The following is a 20,824-nucleotide window of genomic DNA, read 5'->3' as shown; positions in this document are numbered from 1 at the left end:
GAAGCCTATCACACTGTGAAACATCCAAATTTAGTGACTCTATTGGGATATTGTAAAGAAAGAAATGGTGAGTGCTTCCTCATTTATAAACCCAATAGGAAACTGGTAGAATAGTTATTTGGTACGTTATCCTATTGCCCGGGACATCTCCTGCTTGTTTAATAACACCTCCATTCGCTTATACTACTATTTTGCTATCCCTAATATTTTTATTATTTGTTAAGGAAAATAACTATTTTATTCATTTTAAAAAAATTTATTATTATTATTTTTTAAAGTTCAAGTATACTTGAGTTTGACTTCGACTAGATTCGAATTTGAGGTCAATTTCAAGTTCCAGTTTTACATTGAAAGTTCGTCAAGTTAGAACTTGATAAAATGGAGTCAAGACTCGACTCAATTAAATCAAAACTTGACTTGATTCGACTCGTTTGCAGCCTACTCCCAAAGAAACTAGGGTAAAATACGTAGAACCTTCCTGTGGTTTGCCTATTATACATGAAACTCCCTCATTATTTAAAAACACCCACATAACCTGCTTGTGCTTTGGACTAATTTGGAAAATGGACAAAAATCATCCAAATTGACGGAAAGATGTAAATTTTCTATATTAACCCTATTTCCAAACTAAATCAAAGGTCAACTTAGGGCTCAGTTAAAGTTTTAAAAATTTTCTTCCTTCATTTGAAACAAAGGTAAAAGTAAGGGGCTCATTTGAAATTTTATAAGATATATCATCTTCTTCGAGGAAATGCCAGACCGTTCTGGGCTTTTGTTTCTTCCTTTTTTTTTTAAACATTTTTCCTGTTTTCCCTTTCCCCTTTGATTTTCCTTTCTTTTTCTTGCCCCATCAATCCAGCCAACACCACATTTTCATTGCTGCCATCTTCTCGCCATCTTTATTTTCAACAGCATCTCTATCACCGCTAGTCTAGATTCATGACTTTTTCATGTGTTCTTCTGTAAAATTAAGAACCCAAATCTAAGCAGCAACTTTCTTTGGAGACTTGGGTTGCTTGGTCTCTTTCTCTTCTGAATCATTAGTTTTCTTAGGCGATAAAACCGGCTCTTTCCCCTGCATCTTCATCACCAATCGTTCGAAGGTCTTGGTCCCATGATAGTTGATTAGGAGGCTCTGGCCTCTCAGTATTCCAAGCAAGCCAAAAGGGTCTTCACGCTCCAATTACATGAAGGCAGTGGACCTCGATTTCTCCTTCTTGCCCATTGGTTGATTTTTATATTTTTGCTTCCTTTTTCCTTTCCTTCTATTCGTCCTTCAACTAATACCACCGACAAATGACCATCATCAGATCTAATTTTGCTATTCATGTTTCTATTGAATTTGTGATTAATTTGAAGTTGATAATAGAGCCACTATGTGATTGATATATTGGAGGCTTTTGGTGTTAGGTTGGGATCATTGATTGAGAATTTTTTGTTAATATTTTGAGACTATTAGATTGAGAACTTTTGTTGTTATTTTGCGCTCTATCTAATTTGGAAATTTTTTGGTGTTATTTTGGGATAATTGAGCGATAGAATCAGTGATGATTGGTGGTAGAGTTGCTGGTGATTGGTGGCGATGGTGGAGCTATTGGTGATCAGTGGCGGTACTGATGATGATTGGTGTTCATCAGTGTCGTTGATCATTTTAGTGTTGTTGACCAGTTTGGTTGTGAGCAGGGAAGAAATAGAGAAGGAAAATAAACAAAAAAAAAGAAAGGAAATAAAAAAAGGAATTGACAAAAAACTGCAAAATACTGAATTGTGCTTGATAATGTCACTTGAAACTCATTTAATACACGAGTGTATCTCAAACTCCGTTATTTTGGATGCTTTTCATCCAAGTTCCAAAGAAGTCCAAAGTATAGGGAAGTTATGTGGGAGTTTTTAAATAATGAGGAAGTTTTTATGTACAATTGATAAATCATAGGGGGATTTATTGTATTTTACCCAAGAAACTATGATAGCGTGAAAAGACAATAAAGAAAAAAAAAAGGTTCAAAAATTGTGAAATAACCGGACGAATCAATTGGAGCCTCAATTTCAAACTCCAACTCTTACCATAGGTTTGATTGATAAGATATAATTAGGGCCAAATTTACGGTACTCTTTGATAAGATATAATTAGGGCCAAATTTATTGGAATTAGCCTATCCTAATTCCTAATTCTAAAACACATAGGTTTTACTATAATTAGCCTGAATATTTCTTCAAGATATTTCCATAGCTAATTTGGGAGATAAGATTTGAGCAGAAAAGAAAAGAAGGGAAGAGAAAGGTAAATGTTTCTAATATTTGGGAGATTAAGGGTCTGTTTGTTTGGGTGAAAAAGGTTTTCCGAAAAACATTTGCCATATTTTTCCATGTTTGATTGTCAATTAATTTGGAAAAATAATTTTTGACAAGAAATAAGTTACACCCTAAGGAGGAAAATAACTTCCCCATCTATCATTGGGCTAATTACTCAGAATATTGTTGAAAAAAGGAAAAGTTTGACATATACAGGTCTAACAATGGGGTACTGCAAAATTATGACTGCTGTCAGCCCAACAGCCAAAAAAGCGAATTTTTTTTTTTAAAACTCTGACACTGCTGCCGGACTAACAAAAAATTGAGCCCGACAGCTAGTTCAATTTTTTTTTTTTTAAAAAAAAAAAAAAAGCCCGAGCGGCAGCCAGTCCAATTTGAAGTGTTTTCGCAGAGTCCATTTATCGAAACACTCGTACAAAAAACTATGAGTTATGAAAGGGCAGCCAGTCCAATTTAAAGAAAAAAAAAAAAAGCCCGGCAGAATTCTGTTAAAGATGTCTCAATTTTTTCTTCACCACGTTAAAAATCTGTCAAAGCGCCCTTCTCCTCCCCTTCGTTCTTCTCTTGCCCGTCGTTTCTTCCTGGCATCATCCATCCCCCACCTGTCACTCTCTTCTCCCTCTTCTTTTTCTTAGTTCTTAGCCTCCTGTAACATGCGCCTTATTTATTAGTAGTAGTAGTTTTAAGTGACCCAATAATCCCATACCCAGAAGCCAATTTTTTCCCCCTTCCCATCAAGCAACAATTACCCTGTTTCAACAATCCATTTTTATAAATTATGTCCGTTTCCTTGGACATTTTCTCTGCTAAATCTTGCGGATTCTGAGCAATCTGGGAAAGGCCCTTTTGTTCACTGTTTCAGTGAAGAAGGGGTTTTGTAATAAAGGTATGATGTTTTTCTATTTGAGATATGAATTTTGACATTGAAGATCTACTTCCTGTTTGTGTTGCTATTGATTTCTGTCAGCCGTTGGGCTTGTTTGATGTTTGACTGATGGCTATATCTGGTCTTTTTTGTGTATTTTTTAATGGGTTTTTACCTAACATTTTAGTTTTATAAATCTCTCCTCTGATGGTTCATTTAAGGCTTGATATGCCAATGTTTGCAATTGGTTATTGTCCAAGTGAAAACCAAAAAAAAAGGGAAGGGAATTGCAATTGGGGGTTTTATGATTGTTGGAGTCAGAATCCGGGTAGGGTAGGGTAGGCTAGTGTTTTTCTTACAATCTGGTGAGACCATTTGTAAAAGTTTTAGTGAATTCATTGAGTTTGTGAAGCCACTGGCTGGTTCTTGCCGTAGCTGCTTGATTGAAAAGGGAATATAACCGTGGAAACACTTCTGTCTTAATATACTGAAATCTTTCCTCAAACGAAATGAAACACAAGCAGGGCAGCTTCCCAAGTCATGAGATTCCAAGACACTTCTGTCTGCTGTGTTTCTAATTTACCAACTACAGTCTCCAGTCCATCCTTCCACCTCTAACCCCAGCCACAATCCACCAACAAACTTCTCTGTCCCTGTGTTACCTGTTTTATTTTTATGTATGTACATTGCTAGCAGTTCATAGGCATGATCCCATAAATCAGATTTTGAAAGAAAATGGATTTTGCTATTTCAACAGGCATGATCCTATGGTGTTTTTAGCTCTGCATTGCTTGGATGCAGAGAATTTTTGCAATTCTGTTGAGCATTTCAAGTATATAATTGTCTGCCCTTTTGATTTGGTTAACTGATTGCATCATAGCTGCTTATCATAGGTTTCTAAGGAAGTTTTAACCTTCTTAAGACAACTTTGAAAGTTTATGAGAATTCGCCAAAGTCATTTTCAGCACAATATGTTTATGGACATCTATAATGGTCATTCAAATTGGTAAGTTTTCATGATCAGTGCGTTAAATGGAAAAAAATCTACTCAATTTACACTTTGCCACGAGATTAACGATCATCCTTACAGCGAAAACCACGGATCTCCACATGGTGTTCCCTCTGCTTTCAAGAAAATCCATATTTTAGGCATTCTAGGCATCCTGATATGGAACTCTAATGCATAGTGAGGATTACTGTCCTTGTGATATATACAACAAGAAAGTTGATCTTGGTCATTTCTCTACTAGTAAAACTTGTTCGAGTGGTAAAGAAATATTTACATTCGACCTTCTAAACTGATTTGAGGTTTTGGTGATCCATTTAACAGGGAATGTCAAATATTGGATGTTAGTTAAAGAAGGATAGGAAATCGTTACCTTAACAGATTACTAAATAATTTTGGTCCTTTTAGCCTTTTCTGTCTTGACTACTGTGGCTCTCATTGATTTGAGGTCTGTCTTGACTACGTGAAGCAGTTCTTATTAACAAAAGTACATATACTTGTTTTCTCTTGGTCGTGTGATATCAATTTCCACTTGGGCAAGTAATTCACCTTCTCAAATCTACCCAGTTTTTGAGAAGAAAAATTCCATTTGCCAACGTCTTTCCACTAGTCCTCCCAGTTGTGAAATTTTGAGTGGCTGGTAATTCAATGTTTTGGTCTGTACTTTTCAGTTTGGTTGTTTTGGCAAGTAGTCCAAGGAAGAAACAAATACCTGTCTGGCTTGGTCGACTGGAATATTTGCGGACCATGTGCGAGATGTAATAGTCGATGGCATGAATTTCTTATATCATCGTGTATATGTCAGTCACTATCATTTTTTTTACGTTATAGCTATTACATATATCACAATGATTTATAAGTAAATTATAGTTCCAGGTCTGTTTCCTCTTTTATACTCTTATTTTTCTTGGGAACAGAGAAAATCCAAGCCCCATCAAAAAATAGCAAGACAGAGAAAATCCAGAAAAGGGAACAAAAGAAAAAGGAAAGGGAAAACATAGCAAAAGACTGGGCGGAGGAATTGTAGCTCGCTGCCAGCACCGGAACTTTCCACCACCACCTGCGAATCTTCACCGAGAGAGAGCACTGTAAGCTATCCTTTTCCTTTAAATTTCAGTTTCTCTTCAAGCTCAGACTCTTGAAGCTCTCAAAGCACATCTTTCTTGAATTTGTCTATTGCAATTTTCCTGTTGATTATCCACGATTTTGTGAATATACATGCTTTATGTGTTGATTGGATTGAAATCCCTTGTGTTTCTGAGAATTTGGAGGCTAGTTATAACTTCGATTGAGCAGGGAATCGTTGAATTTCTTCATGCCCATTTATTGTTTGATAAAATGCCCAACTGAAAGTTCTACCTGAAGGACGATTGACCTGCATTTTGCGTGTGAGGAAAACGAATGTTCAGCAAGTTCAATGCTTGTCAAAACATAATAGTTGATTTTCAGGGTAGAAAGGAGAGTTTTGAGAGATCTTGATGTGCTTTCTTTTTGCACCTTTTTCAGTTTTTCTTTTTCTTATCCTTTCCTTTGTATGAACTCAAGTTATGCCATGAGATTGTGTGAGAGGGAGCTTGTGCGAGTTTCATTTTCTTTTGGGATTGGCCAGAGTCGAACTTTCTGGTGTTTTTCATCGGAGAAGAAGGACGAAACGGCAGCTGACGTTTAGCCCGTTTGGAGAAGATGATTATTTGTCTAAATTTATAATTTCAGTCCCTCAATTTTCCCGTTCTTTGTGATTTAATTCCAGAGTTTTAGAACTTCATAATTTGACCCCAGAACTTTACTTTTATGCTTTCAGTTAGGTCCTTAGCCATTATTTACTCAACCATTAGTTTACTTAGCTTTTTTATTTGCCAAGTCAAGTTGTAGTTATTTTATTTTTCTTTCATAGAAGTGATAACACCCATATAAGGGGCATAGGAGCATTTAATTTTTGTAAATTTCTTTTTCTTTTTCCTTTCTTTTCTTCTAGTTATAGTCAACCACTGTTTATTTTGTCGTGTGTGATCAAGTGGGCCACGAGCGCGTTATCCCATGGCTTTTCCAATGTAAGTCATGGAATTAGTCATCTCCTTCTACATTGTTTTGATGTGTTATATTTGCTTTTATTTAGACAATCTTTTATTGCATGTTATGTGTTTAGTTTAAATTAACTCAATTTTGGCCTTAAAATTAAAAGAATAAAATTAAACTTGCAACCAGCTTTGCCAGGTGTAGGGGGGTGCTCAAGGATAAAGTCTCGACCTTCCCCCCTCACAATTGTAGCTCCCGAATTCATTGCTTTGATTTCGAAAGACCTGGAGTTGTCTGATTAAAGGGTTAAATTTGTGTTTTTTAAAAAAAAAAGAAAGAATTACCTTTTTTAAGGTGACTTGGTACGCCTAAATCCAATACCGAGAGGCAACTCCAAATTGTTGAAAAATCCTTTTTCAAGACTTTAGTGGGCCCAAACCCGTTGCCTTTGCCAAGTCCCATTTTAGGCGCTTTTTCTTTTTATTTTCCTTATTTTTTTAAAATCAATTTTAAACAAAAATTCTAAAACCATTTTTAACCTAAAATTTTTATTTATTTATTTTTAAAAAAAATGGGGCTCAACAACAGTTACATAAAGAACAAATTTTTTAAACCTGAAGGTCAATGAAAATTTATTTATGGTGCAGTTTCATATGATTTTAGTGTTCTATCAAATGATGCATATCTTGATTTTTCAGTACCATAATAACTGCCACTGCATTATTTGTACGCAGGAATAAAGAGCAGATTTAAATTCATCATGGGCAGCGATAGGAGCAGTAGAAGCAGGAGGGAAATATCCTCATCCAAGTCCAGTCATAATCGTGGCAGCGATGATGACAGACATCAAAAGAAGAATAGAAAAATCACTGAGGATGATATTGCCGAGTACTTGGCAAAGAAAGCTCAAAAAAGGGTAACTCTGTTTGTTTTTATCTTTATAAGTACCATTTGGTTTATCTTCTTTTACTTTAATTTGATTGACACTATTTCATTCAGCTTCAACCTTTTTTTTAAACTTTAGGCAGCAAAAGTTGCAAAGAAATTGAAGGCCCAGAATATTTCTGGATATGGTAATGATTCAAATCCATTTGGAGATTCCAATCTAAATGAAAGGTAAATTATATTCCTCTGTATTTTGAATTGCGGACATGTCAGGAATGTATGTTAGTGTTGGTAACCAAGTTTGCTTTAACTGTGTTTTTATTTTGAAGTTCAGAATGAGGCTAGATAATTTTATCTTTGTTTAGGCTTTGGTGTGGAGGTTTTTTTTTTTACCATGACCACCATTGAAATGATTGTGGTATCTTTATTCATGATGCCCTGTACATTTTCTGATTGGTCATGGGCTCAAAAAGCTGGCTTTATTTTGTCAACGAGCACCTATGTATGGAGAAACGTATTTGAAGAACAGAAATTTTGCATTTTCACTATAAGATTCCAGGAAAGTTTGCTTTGGTAGTGCATTTTTACCTTTGTGTGAAAACTCAGGCTTGTAAACTAAAAGGATGAGTAGAATGAGATATTAGATAAGAAATAGTAAGTCCCTTTCAGAAAAAAAAGAATTCAAGCTAGAGATTTGAGATTCATGGTTGATACTTAGGATCATAGAAACATTTATGACTGATAGGAAGAGAAAAGGATACTTTAACACTCTCATCAATATTGAACAAGAGGGGAAATTAGTTCACTGTAATCTATAGACTCAATCTTTCGGTTAAAGGTTGACTAAGAAGGGCATCTAGCTGACACTATGAAATTTAGCCTATAGCTTGTTCAAACCTTAGGCCCTGAGTGTGATTCAGCAGGCTTTTCTTATATTTTATGTTTATGAAGAAGTTTGTATTTTGGAGAACATTGTTTACATAGTTTTATGTGATAGTTCAAATAGGCTAGTGCATCTTAGGGCAATTTAGTACCTCTTTGGTTAGTGAACTTGGTGATGGTTTTCCTTCTTCCCACCCTTTCCATCTGTGTTTGTGCCTCTGTGTGCTTCTTCAGTAACATAAGGCTAATAGCCTATGTGCATGTTCTCATTTGTATATTCATTTAACCTATTTAATTAATGCATGAAGTAGTTTTGGACACTGTATCAGTTTTTCTCTTGTTCAAAAGATGGGGCTAGGAGAGCTTATATAAAAGTTTTCCACCAGAATCTGTGGACAACAATATTGAAAAATTTATCATAGTTTACTATTTTGTTTTTGAAAAAATCTAGTTGTCCCTTGAATTTTCTGTGTAAAAAATGTCCCCTTGCAGATTTGTGTGGCGCAAGAAGATTGAACGCGATATCACCGAAGGCATGCCACTTGAAACGTTTTCATTAAAGGCAGAGAAAAAGAGACAGAGAGAAAGAATGGTATTTTATAGACTAGTATTGCTTTTTTTTTTTTTTATGTTCCTTAGAGTAAATGAAGCATGCTGTATGAAATACTGCACTTGACTGATTGGTTACTGGTACATGCATCTCTCACTCCTACAAATCATGATTATCTTCATTGTCCAATAAATCGTTTCCCAATCGTTTCCCCTCTTGTCGCTTTCTTTCACAAGTCAGAGCATTGAGATCTGTTTTTTTATGTACAGGTCTGCATCCCTTACTTTACTCACCTAAAACCCAGCAGTAGTAATTCTAGTTTCATGTATTCATAATTTGATTTTTTTTTCCAAATTCCTCCTTGAAGTGTTCCAGTTGTGCAATGACTGCAGCAGTTTCATGAAAAATATTGAGAAGACGTTTACTTTTTGTTAAGTTAGTACTCAATGGAATTAAAATTGTAGGCAGAGATTGAAAAGGTGAAGAAAAGAAGGGAAGAAAGGGCTATCGAGAAGGCACAGCATGAAGAAGAAATGGTAATATTGTTTGTCTTTGGTATCTAAAGTTCTTGATGACGGATTTTAGGACATACTTTCTGATTTATCAATGTTTCAGCATTTTGGCAATTTTACCATGTTTTGATTGAACAGGCATTATTAGCAAGGGAACGTGCTCGAGCTGAATTTCAAGACTGGGAGAAGAAAGAAGAAGAGGTGGATGTCTCAAATCTTTCATGACCTTTGTTTCTTTTGCAATATGTGTAATAAAATTTTCTGATAATTAAAATATGAAACAGGGAAAAAGAAGCTTCTTCAATTCTTTGCTGTAAGGTGGATGTTTTGCTCATTCCAATTCTGCTATGTTAACTCATTTTATTGCTTGCAGTTCCATTTTGATCAAAGCAAGGTTAGGTCAGAGATACGGTTGCGAGAAGGCCGCACTAAGCCGATTGACATTCTTACTAAGCATCTCAATCCTTCAGATGACTTGGATATAGAAATAAATGAACCATACATGGTCTTCAAGGTAATTATTACTTGTTTTCTCTAATGCAGTGTCTTGCTATCATAATGATCCTTGACCATCTTTGTCCTCTTTTTCATATGCTTCACTATTCAATTGACTGATTAGCTACTAATATGTGCATTCTATCTCTATTATTAACCTCACACAAGAAGAACCAAACTCATGATCTTGCAAATTCATGTTTCTTTGAAGTAGTGACAGTATTACTTATCAGGAGAATATAGAGGCTTAAAATAGTACCAACTTCTGGGGTTAATAGGGTGTATGGTGCATGAATATTCTGTTAGTATAAATCATTTGGTGCAACTATTTAATTCCTGTCAAATCTCAGTAACTTATTTTGAGTACTATCCCAATCTAGTTTTGCTGCTACATAATAGCAATAATACCTGAAGTATTAATCATTTTTTCATCACGGGGGTAGGTGGGGAACCACTATTGATCCTCTTAGAAAAAAAAAATTCTAAGTAGTTTATACTTTTGAAGACATTTACTAGTCTTGCTGCTCAATTGGTAATCTGGATGCAATGCTTTGGCATCTCATGCTAAGTGAACTTGAGGCTGTACCCTCTTTCTTGGGTCACATTAGTCTCTTAAGTGCCATAGGAAAGGAATGCTGCTATGGCAGCAATGATACTCAAATCATTCTCATATTCTTATGGGGATGGGTGTCTCTAAACCTTGGGGGAAATTTTGCTCTAGAGGTCTTATGCTTTTTATGAGTAAATCTTTAAATCTTCATCTTTCAGTTCTTCTTTTTCTTTTTTGTTCTCTTGTGAGTATAATGGTCTATATTGTGAATCTGCCCAAGCATAAAAATGAAGATTGCATAGCTAATAGGTTTTCTACTGAGGAAAAGAAATCCAGTTGCATCTGGAAGCAGAAGGTGGGTTAAAATGGTGGTTATCCTTAGATGAACCTTGGATGTATGTTTTCTTGAGTGCTGACACTAAATTTTCCTGTTTTGCACAATTGAATGACATTCTTGTGTTTTTTATGCTTTCTTAAATGCTGACTATGAATTTGTCCTGTTCTGATAATTGAGTGGCATACCTGTGCTTTGGTGGTTCTGAACATTCTATGATTGTTATGTGCAATGCAGGGTTTAACTGTAAAAGAAATGGAAGAACTTCATGAAGACATTAAAATGCATCTCGACTTGGACAGGTCAACGCCAACACATGTCCAGTATTGGGAGGTAGTTCCTCTTTTCTTATCACCTGTTCTTTCTTTGTTGGGTCGAGGATTTATTGAGATGTATGCTCCTCTCTTAGTACTTCACTGGTATAGTATAGCATTTGTAACTCTTTTTATGAATCTTGGTTCTATTATATCCCAAAATAATGTTAATCTTTTAGCTAAAAAGCTGCAACTTGTGGATACTTGCTGATATTTTGGGTAGCCTGTGTGTTGTTTGGCGATTTACTTTCTATGATGCAAGTGAACATTTTATGGCTTCAGACAAACTAGCACTATGGAAAGTATTATCTTACTCTTGAAGAAACAATAGTGCTTCATGCAAAAAGTCCTATTAGTGGCAGATTGGAATGTAGTAGGCTCTTCTGCATTTATATCTGACTTATTGGTCCATTCTAATAAATCTAATCTGATAATTCAATGGTTGCACATTTGGTTATTCAGACCAAGGTGGTCAGGATGTTATGAGCAACTGCAGCAAAAATAAGCATTTCTTGCAAATTTGATGTAAGAGAGCTTAGAAAGTGCTCTGATTGCTAACATTTTCTGCTACTGAGGAAAATATTTCCTTGTTTGTTTTCTTTCTCTTTGATTCTTTGCTGATTACACGTTTCTAATCCCTCTCCTGATTGGTGGACACCCACTACCTCAATGAATTTGAACACGAATAAATAAATCGAGAGTCACACAATGTACAAAGGAAGAGCAATAAGTGAAAAGTTTCGAAAACAATGTGAATCATATCTTCAGGACATTGGCCTGGTGGCATGCTGTTGGAAGGAAATGATTGAGGAAGTAGAACTGGATTAAGAGGATGGAGGAAGTGGAACTGGATTAGGATGGTTTGTTTTTGGCTTAGTTGTTCATGGTGTAAGATAGACTCAATAAAATTGCTTCATAGTCATGATATTTGCTGCACAAGACCTTCAAGTTTGTTATGGTTGTGTAGGCTGGATAGGTGCTGCGGCCTTAGTAATCTGACCTTGCAAATGAATGGAAGTGTCTGGATATTGAACCTAGAAATCTGATTTTATGGTTGTTATTGAATTTTATGTGTAAATAATTGTTTTACCTGTATATTTAATTTATGTCATCTTTCATTTGGTCTTAATTGGTGAGACAGATGGATCACAACTTTCATCTGAATAATGATGCCTGATCTGCATACATGGGCAAAGTAAATTATCTGGTTGAGTGTGGTGGAATTATTCTTACCTGGAGGATTATTCTAATTGAAATTTTAACTCACATAAAGGTGTTAGGATAGTTGTTGGAAGTTGACTAGGTTGTTGAATTTGTGTCAAATCAATTTGTTATGTGAATCAGCTACAACTTCTAGTAACTTGTATAAAGTGTTCATACTACCACATATCGAGCTAGTGTGTTAGTTGTTATGAAATCCTAGGACTACTTGTCTCCGTGAGTGAAACATTCTACTCTATGTGAAATATCCTGCGTTTTCAATGTCTTTGCAAATTCTCTTTTCAGACTTCGTTTCTTTCCTTCTTTGATAGTGTATCTTAATTTTATGATAATTTTTTTAGTATCACATTGTGAAAGTTGTTTGTTCATCTGTTTCTCGATCACATGTCAACAACCCAAAACTGGTTAGATAATCTGTTGAGACATATAATCTCAGCACAGGTGTATACCTGTCCTTAACTTAGTTAAAGCTTCAGCTGATTGATTTGTTGTCAAGATTGTTTATCAAGTACGTTTTCATGTTGCGCTTGTGGTTTTTTTTTTTGGGGGCAGTTTTTGAACTTCTGGTTAACATCATTCGCAGTATAGATAAATGGTGTTTGAATGCTATAATCTAAATTTCTAATTAACTTTAGTTTGAAGATCCTTCTTAAACTATGTCGGAAATACTTGTAAACTTCTGGATGTAATTCCCAATTAATTCATATCTGTGCAAATTGGAATTGTTGCAGGCACTGCTGGTGGTTTGTGATTGGGAACTCGCTGAAGTTCGGAAAAAGGATGCTTTGGATCGAGCCAGAGTGCGTGGAGAGCGACTACCTCCTGAGTTACTTGCTGAAGAGAGGGGAATGCATTCAAGCATTGAGGCTGATGTCAAGAGGCTCCTACAAGGGAAATCCTATGTCGAACTAGAAGCTCTACAGTCTCAGATTGAGGCACAGATGCAGTCTGGTACAGCTAAGGTGGTTGAATATTGGGAAGCTGTTCTTAAACGTCTCCACATCTTCAAGGCTAAGGTAAACAGTGCAGTGATGCTTCTATACTGCTTTAGGGCTTGTGGTGCGCTTTGCCTGATTAATTCCTATTTCCAATTTCAGGCTTGTCTGAAGGAAATCCATGCCAAATTGCTACGCAAGCATTTACAGCGCCTTGAGAAACCTTTGGAAGTTGGAGATAGTGAAAGAGAGTTGACTCCACAGCCTGACGAGGAAGATGCCAGTAGTGATGGAAAAGGTGTTGAAATTTTGTCATGTTCAGGACTTCTCCTTCTACTTTTGCACCTTAATTTTTGGCTGACTTCTTCTTCTGTGCAGGTGTTGAAACACTCTCTCCTGAACCTATAATGCGTCAAGAGACTCCAGAGTTGGATGAAGAGGCTGGATCATATTCGCCGCAGTTGATTCATGGCGATGAAAATGAAGAAGCAATTGACCCAGAAGAGGATATGGCTATACTGGTAAGAACACAGAGATTGTTGTGCTTTTTATGTAGATTATCTGACTATGCTAAAAGAGAAGTATTGTTTTTTTCCTACAATATGCTGAAGCTATGCATATTTGATCCCTATGTATAGGAGAGGAAGCGTATGGCTGTCTTGGAAGAAAGGCGTCTCCAAGAATTGACCGTAAGGCCTACTCCTCCTGAGGATAACTTCGAGAAGAAAGCCATGAAAGCAATGGGAGCCATGGAGGAAGGTGATGCAGTATTTGGCTCGAATGACGAAATAAATCTTGATTCACAGGTATGTCAGCTTGCCTATATGTGTGCTTCTAGCCCGTGTTCATCAAAATTCTAGTTTCTCATTTTTCTTTCTCTAATTTGGTGTGGATGCAGGTCTATTGGTGGCATGATAAGTACCGACCAAGAAAGCCGAAGTATTTCAATCGTGTCCACACTGGTTATGAGTGGAATAAATACAATCAAACCCACTATGACCACGATAACCCGCCCCCGAAGATTGTACAAGGCTACAAATTCAACATTTTCTATCCAGATCTTGTTGATAAAGGGAAAGCTCCAACTTATGCCATCGAGAAGGATGGCGATAGTTCAGAGACCTGCATCATCAGGTTCCATGCAGGGCCACCTTATGAAGACATTGTAAGTTTCCTCCTCTGACTAACCTACAATTGCACAACATCATTTGGCTGGTCTTTTTGCTGGAAATTGCTTGAGCAAAACTGAGTCGGTGGTTGTTTCTGTACAGGCATTCCGGATAGTTAACAAGGAATGGGAGTATTCACACAAGAAAGGGTTCAAGTGCACATTTGAACGTGGAATACTGCATTTGTACTTCAACTTCAAAAGATATAGATACCGGAGGTGATCCCTTGGCTGTCTATTTGGAACAAGAAATGCTGCATCATAATTTTCATTTTCTTGAAAATTTTGTAGTACCATTTTTGGTTTACATGTTTTTGCCAAAGAGTAAATATTGACCCGTCTGAAAGTGTAGAAGCTGAATGTTTAATATTGGTTGTAAAACACAGTATTAGTAATTTACCATTTCGAAGAAACTCCAATTTATTTTCTTCACGAGTTTCCTTTTACGAAGGATTTGGTAGTAGTTCCCTTTTTGTACCAGCTTGGAGGTTTTACATTTTTAAGTATTCAAATTCAACCCAGACAGATTGCACTCTTTCTGTAGTTATTTTTTGGATTTTAAACTTGTAATTTCATTTCGTAATTTTACATAAAATCAGTATGTGAGTTAATAAATTACATTCACTCATCTTTACTTTTACTTCCACAATGAAGTTTCATAATCAACTAAGTTTTGATCATTTCAAAATCAAATCATTGTTTTCCTGGGCTGGATGTGGTTTTGTACAAAGCTTCGAATTGGCGTTTTTCAGAAGAGAGGGGGAGGGGGGGGGGGTTATATTTTATACTAGAGAGGATTTTAATATTCAATAGAGAAAACTAAATTGGAAATTGAGCAAGTAAGAAACAAATATTATGGGTTGTTCCTCGGACTTGAGCCACAGCACATCCCACACGCTTATACCAAATATTTATTTTCCTATCTAGACCAAGCTGTAAACTTTATTTGAATTAGGTTTACCATTGGCCATTTTCTCCAACTGTCCATTTTAACACCCAATAATAAATTTGGATTGGGAGAAGGAAACAAGTTTAATTGGTCCACCGTTATATTTATTAAAGTATATTTGTTAAATTTGTGATCTAATCTAACTTGGTAACTTAACATGAAGTTTGGTTAACAAGCGTTCTAGGACATTTGTTAGGATAATTTCGAGATTTTGGAAAGTATTTAGATGCACGAGAGGGCAAATTAAATATGAGTGTGTGCATTCACATAATAAGTTATGTGTAATATAACTATATTATTAACCAATACTTCTCCAAACACTCCTTAGAAAAATCCTTTTACTTGATCGCGAGAATGTTATCCAAAGAAAGAACTTTCATAGTTGGAAACCAGTATGCTGAAAACTTCTTGAAAATGTAAGGTGTAGTAGGCTTGTAATCCTCTAAGATGGAAAAAAAATGTGTGCATATCACTTGGGCATCCTTTGAATTGAAGGAAATGAACCCAATGGGAAGGAGAGGACTTCAATGGAATAAAAGAAGGAAAAGTAGAAAAAGAAAGGAATCTCTAGTATATATTGTCTAGAATGGGAAGTAAAAGAAAGGGAGGGAAAAGATATATTATTTATTTGATCTTTTTCTTTATGGTGAGTGAAGAAATTGGAAAAAAACCACTAAAAAATTAGTAAATATTAACAAACATCAGTACACAAAATTAATATTCAAAAAATCTCAATTGTATTGTGTAGCCTTGCGCGAAGTTCACGTAAAGATTGATCCTCCCAATGCGTTGACTTGTTATTGGGAGTTAAAAAGAAAAGGAAATACTACAACTAAACACACACTCCAACAAGAATTTCTTAGTCTTCTCATTGAATTTTGTTCTTTTAAATGCACTTTTTTTTTATTTCTAAGGAGATTTTTTTCTTCCATATAATGAATGCTTTGTGTGAATTTGCAATATAACTCTCACTAACAGATACAGAACCAAAATTCTTGCTGTGCGTAATATAAAACTGCCGAGGTTTTTGTGAGGGCAAAAAAAATTTTTTTTTTTCGTTAAGGATAGAAAACATTAACAAAAGTCATTCATACTAAGAACCTAAATCTATTCTATAAATAAGGTGAGTAAAATTGAATTTGCGCCATACATTTTTCATCCAACTATTCATTCATGCAGATAATTAAATAGTGTACGTGAAACTAATTTATTGATGTCGAAAGAAAAAATATTTTTTCTGTTTACGTTTTCTTTCCAATTTACCTTTATTCTAACATCCGACAACTTGGTAACTATTTATATTTCCAATAAACTAATTTGATGAACTTTTAAATGCTTCTTCCCCCCTTGTTTTTGGAGGTTAGCTTGTTCAGTGTATAACATCCCATCTTCCTCTTTGTCTATGATAACTTTTTATTTGCCTTAATTATTTCTGCTACTCCTGTTTCTTGGCTGTTTCACACACTACCATAATTGATGAATTTTAGCATTTAAGAGGTGATGTCTTTAGTTTTGAAAAACTTCTAGCAAGGAAAGAAATTTGCAAATGATGGAAAAAGACCATTTCAAATAAACCAACAAAGATAGGGAGAAAGTTTAACTATTTGTTCTTCAATTTTATCACCTTTTATTCTTTTCTTTTTCTCTTTAGTTGTCTTTTTTTTTTTTTTTTTTTTTGCAACATAAATCTAATAATTCATTTTCGTAAACCGAATCACAAATGTGCGGTCAACTTTGTACTCGTTTTGTGGATCTAAAAGATGCATAATATTGTCAAGGTTGCTAAAGTAACTTATTTTTGTACTTTTATTTCTTTGTAATTACAAAGAGATAGTAGTTTCCCAAATTCTAAACCAAACCAAATTAAGACTTTTATAACTAAAAAAAGAAAAACAATTATGAACTTGGAATTTTTTATCCTCCACAAATGACATATTGAAAGGAAAAATACAATTTATTTTGGAAGAAGACATGGAATAATAAATTTTTTGAGACGTAAAAAAGAAAATTCAAAAAATTGATAAAACAAGCAAGCACTCTTTAGGTGAATTTTAAACAAATTCTCTTAATTAAACAAATTGTGTATGCTTGATTTACTAGGTTTTATTTTTTAATTTAATAAATGAATTTAACACATTTCTCGTGACTTTTTACAGCACTAGTCAGAGCTAAATTAATGATGTTAATGTGAAAATATGTCAAAAACTAAAATGAGTTGAGCTTTCAATACAAGAACGTTTTCAACTAAAATGATAATTTCTTTATTGGATTTTGCATTTGTTTTTTCTTTAATATATTTTCTCAAAACATTGAAGATTTTAACACACGAGTTAAAAAATTTTTGTATTTCTAAATATGAGTTTTATGCATTTTGATGGCTCCATTTTTGTGGTTTTTCGTTAAAAGCATCGCTTTTGGTACCATGGTGAATTCATTATTTCGAGGGTAGAAAGGCAAGTATTAGCAGAAGATCTGTGATGTTTATTTTTAGGAAAAAGGTTATGTATACCATTTAGCATTCGAATCCCTTAAAAATAGCTTTCCAAAATATGAAATAATTAACGCATTAATTAATTAGGTGGTTTCTTATTTATGTTAAGGAGTGCCCAATTGACCAAGAAAAAAATTGAGTCCCCCCACATCCCCAACCTCAGAAATACACATAAAAAAATATAGGTTAAAATACAAAAAAAAAAAAAAAAATCCCTTGTGGTTAAGCTAGCCTGCAAAAAAGTCCCTTATTAATTTGAAACAATAATGAAAATAGTCAAAATTAACGGAGGCAGATGACATGACACAATGACCCTAATATATATAAGCAATAAAAGACCTTCTAACAACTATCTTATTAAGCAAACTTACGGAAAAAACCCCTGTGATTAAACCAACCTATGGAAAAGTCCCCTATGGTTTCATGTTGTTTTTATTTATTTATTTACTTAGTTCATAGGAATAAGGTAAGTTGTATTGGAAGTTTTTATTTATTTATTTTATGTATAGAAATAAAGTGAGTTGTATTTAGGAGTTTTGGGTTGTTTTTGAAAATTTTATGAGTTCTAAAGTGTTTAATAGGTATATTAGCTAAAAAATTGAATTAAAAAATTGTTTTCCATGTCAAGCAACCTCAAACTCATTAATTTAAATGATTTTTGTTAATTTTCACATTAGTTCAAACCACGAGATACTGGATTGTATAATTTGAAACCACAAAAGCTTTTTCTGTAGATTTGCTTAACTACAGGGGCTTTTTCTATATTATAACTCTAAAGATATAATAGGTATATCAACTGAAAATTTATTTGTTTCCAGTACAGATACTCGCAAAAGAAATGCATGTATTTCAAACCCGTTCATTCAAACAATTTCCGTCGCTTTTTGAAATTAGTTCAAACCATGAGGTACCAGAGTGTATGTTTAGGAGGTTTTTCTGCATGTTCACTTAACCTTAACGGGCTTTCGTATATTTTACCCAACAATATATAAATAAGTATACTCCTATATGCCAAGGCAATGGTGGAATTGAATCTCAGGTTAAAATTTATAAGTTAACTCATTTCTCATCTCTTTAAATTAGCATATTAACTTTGCATGCATCACACCGCCTTCAGAAAGAAAATAAAGTCTTTAAATTGCACTTTGTTGGCATTCATACATGCATATATTAACTCTTTCCATACAACTACAAGTCAACTATTCGATTTGTGAAGAAATAAAAAAAGATACTGTGTAGCTGTAGAATCCTAGGTAAGAATATTCAAACATGTACTTTAATAATTCCAACCATGTTTAGCTTTTTGCACATCATTTTTTTTTTTTTTTTTTTTGTCGACACAGGGGTGTTCGGGTCAAGACCCGAAGGTGGCCCGACTAATCCCCTGCAATCCGGGAGGAGAGGCCCCATCCCCCCGAACACGGTAACCCTGCACGACTCGAACCCCTGGCAAGCGCTCCTAAGGAGGCGTACGCTGCCAGATGAGCTGCCCAGGAGGGGCTTTGCACATCATTGACTTGCACAAATATTGACAAGTTTTTCAAGAAAGTAGTTAAGATGGTCAAAGAAGTAATTAGAGTCTAAAACTCTGAAGCTTCTTTATTCTAACATAACTAACATCTAATAACTTGGTAACTATTGCCTCAAGAGTTGCCGGCTTTTGAGGTTAATTCTGGGATTAGGTTTATAAAACAACAAAAGTCTGATTCACGCTGTTGAAAAAAGACAAATTGCTATATTTCAAATGAACTAATGCGATAAACTTTTAAATGCTTCTAACCCCGTTGTTTTTGGAGGTTGGATTCCCAACTTTTGTCTAACTTAAGTAGCTTGGTCAATGACAATGTTTTATTAGTAAGATGTTTCACCTGTAATTAACAAGTCATGAATTCGATTAATCAAGGGAAGTAACAAAATAAGTGGAAAACTACTACTGCTTATCTTAAAAAGAAAAAAAAAATTGTAGCTTGTTCAGTATAATACATCCATCTTTGTCTTTGGCTCTAAGCATATGATAACTTTTATTAGCCCTAACGGGCAACCCAAAAATCCCTCATGTTTCTTAGCTATCGAATCAAATCAAATAGCCAAAAAAGAAAAGCCTCAGTAACACACACACACACAAATCGAGTTGCATCACATCGCTTTCAAAAAGAAAATAAAACCTTTAAATTGTATTTGTTTTATTTGCATACATGCATATATTAAGTTGTGTTTGGATTGCATTTTTCGTCATTTTTCATGAAAAAATTACTGTAGCGATTTGATATATGTGAGGGAAAAAGGTGATAGGAAAATGTGATTGCGGAAAACGATAATATTTTCCGACGGAAACAAGCAATCCATGAAAAAATTACTGTAGCGATTTGATATATGTAAGGGAAAAAGGTGATAGAAAAATGTGATTACGGAAAATGATAATATTTTCCGACGAAAACAAGCAATTCAAGCAGAGTCACAAGTCAAACTATTTAATTTATCAAGAAATAAAAAAACAAAAAAGACACTGTGTAGCTGTAGAATCCTAGGCAAGAATATTCAAACATGCACATAAATGTCCCATAAGTAATTCCAACCATGTCCAGCTTTTTTGCACATCATTGACTTGCACAAAAACGAAAAAGACAAGTCATTCAAGAAAGTAAAGTTTAGTTTTTTGTGGTAGGAAAATGTTTGAATGTGTTCTGTTTCGATCATCATCATGGATTAAAGAATGCTTTCGCGACCCATAGATCGTTTAGATCGTATATTTTTAACAATTGAATCAACCAGTGTTCAACTGAAAGTTTGTTTAAGATGGTCAAAGAAGCAACTAGAGCCTAAAGCTCCTGCCAAAGTTTTTGACGTCTTTCACATAAGACAAATTCGCGCCTGCCAAATGCCAGTCCGTCAAACTGGATGGTCCGGGTCCATTCAACCATGGCCTTTTAAAGCGGGTACGAATCTGGAAAATGGAACGCAAATTTTGCTGGACTTTTTGGACAAGAAAAGACAATATATAGTTAACAGAATAGTACAGAATTTTGATTTACTAAAAAAAAAAAAACCATATTGATTTAACCTCATCTTTTTTTGGACATTTTGACATAATTTCTTCCATGGGGCATATGATCGGGTCTGGACACCTGATTGAGTATTTGGGTCAGTTTGAACTCCACAATTCTTCAAATAAATATATCCGAAAAAGGTAAAGATGAATCCAACATAAAGTTGACCCCTTCAAACATAACGGTAGATTTATATATACATTTTTTTTTGTACCTTTATTTGACAATCAAGTCAAGTTCACAGGTATTTTTCTCTTCTATGGCGTGTGAATTTTTTGACCAGTCTTACAA

General features: G+C 34.7%; 1 protein-coding gene across 1 annotated transcript; it reads left to right on the top strand.

The window, feature by feature from the left end:
- Nucleotides 1–767: 767 nt before the first annotated feature.
- LOC113714527 (splicing factor Cactin) lies at nucleotides 768–14,474 on the top strand. Its single transcript, XM_027238415.2, has 15 exons — nucleotides 768–3,199; nucleotides 5,102–5,272; nucleotides 6,935–7,116; nucleotides 7,225–7,316; nucleotides 8,460–8,559; nucleotides 8,982–9,053; nucleotides 9,168–9,230; nucleotides 9,403–9,543; nucleotides 10,646–10,741; nucleotides 12,675–12,959; nucleotides 13,041–13,176; nucleotides 13,257–13,399; nucleotides 13,517–13,684; nucleotides 13,777–14,043; nucleotides 14,150–14,474. Exons 3-15 carry the CDS (start codon nucleotides 6,961–6,963, stop codon nucleotides 14,267–14,269), a joined length of 1,839 nt encoding a protein of 612 aa, XP_027094216.1. The 5' UTR covers nucleotides 768–3,199; nucleotides 5,102–5,272; nucleotides 6,935–6,960; the 3' UTR covers nucleotides 14,270–14,474.
- The last annotated feature ends 6,350 nt before the right edge of the window (nucleotides 14,475–20,824 follow it).

This window comes from Coffea arabica, chromosome 10c, assembly GCF_036785885.1.
Source record: "Coffea arabica cultivar ET-39 chromosome 10c, Coffea Arabica ET-39 HiFi, whole genome shotgun sequence".
Taxonomy (NCBI): domain Eukaryota; kingdom Viridiplantae; phylum Streptophyta; class Magnoliopsida; order Gentianales; family Rubiaceae; genus Coffea; species Coffea arabica.
This window is presented reverse-complemented; position numbering and strand designations above follow the sequence as displayed.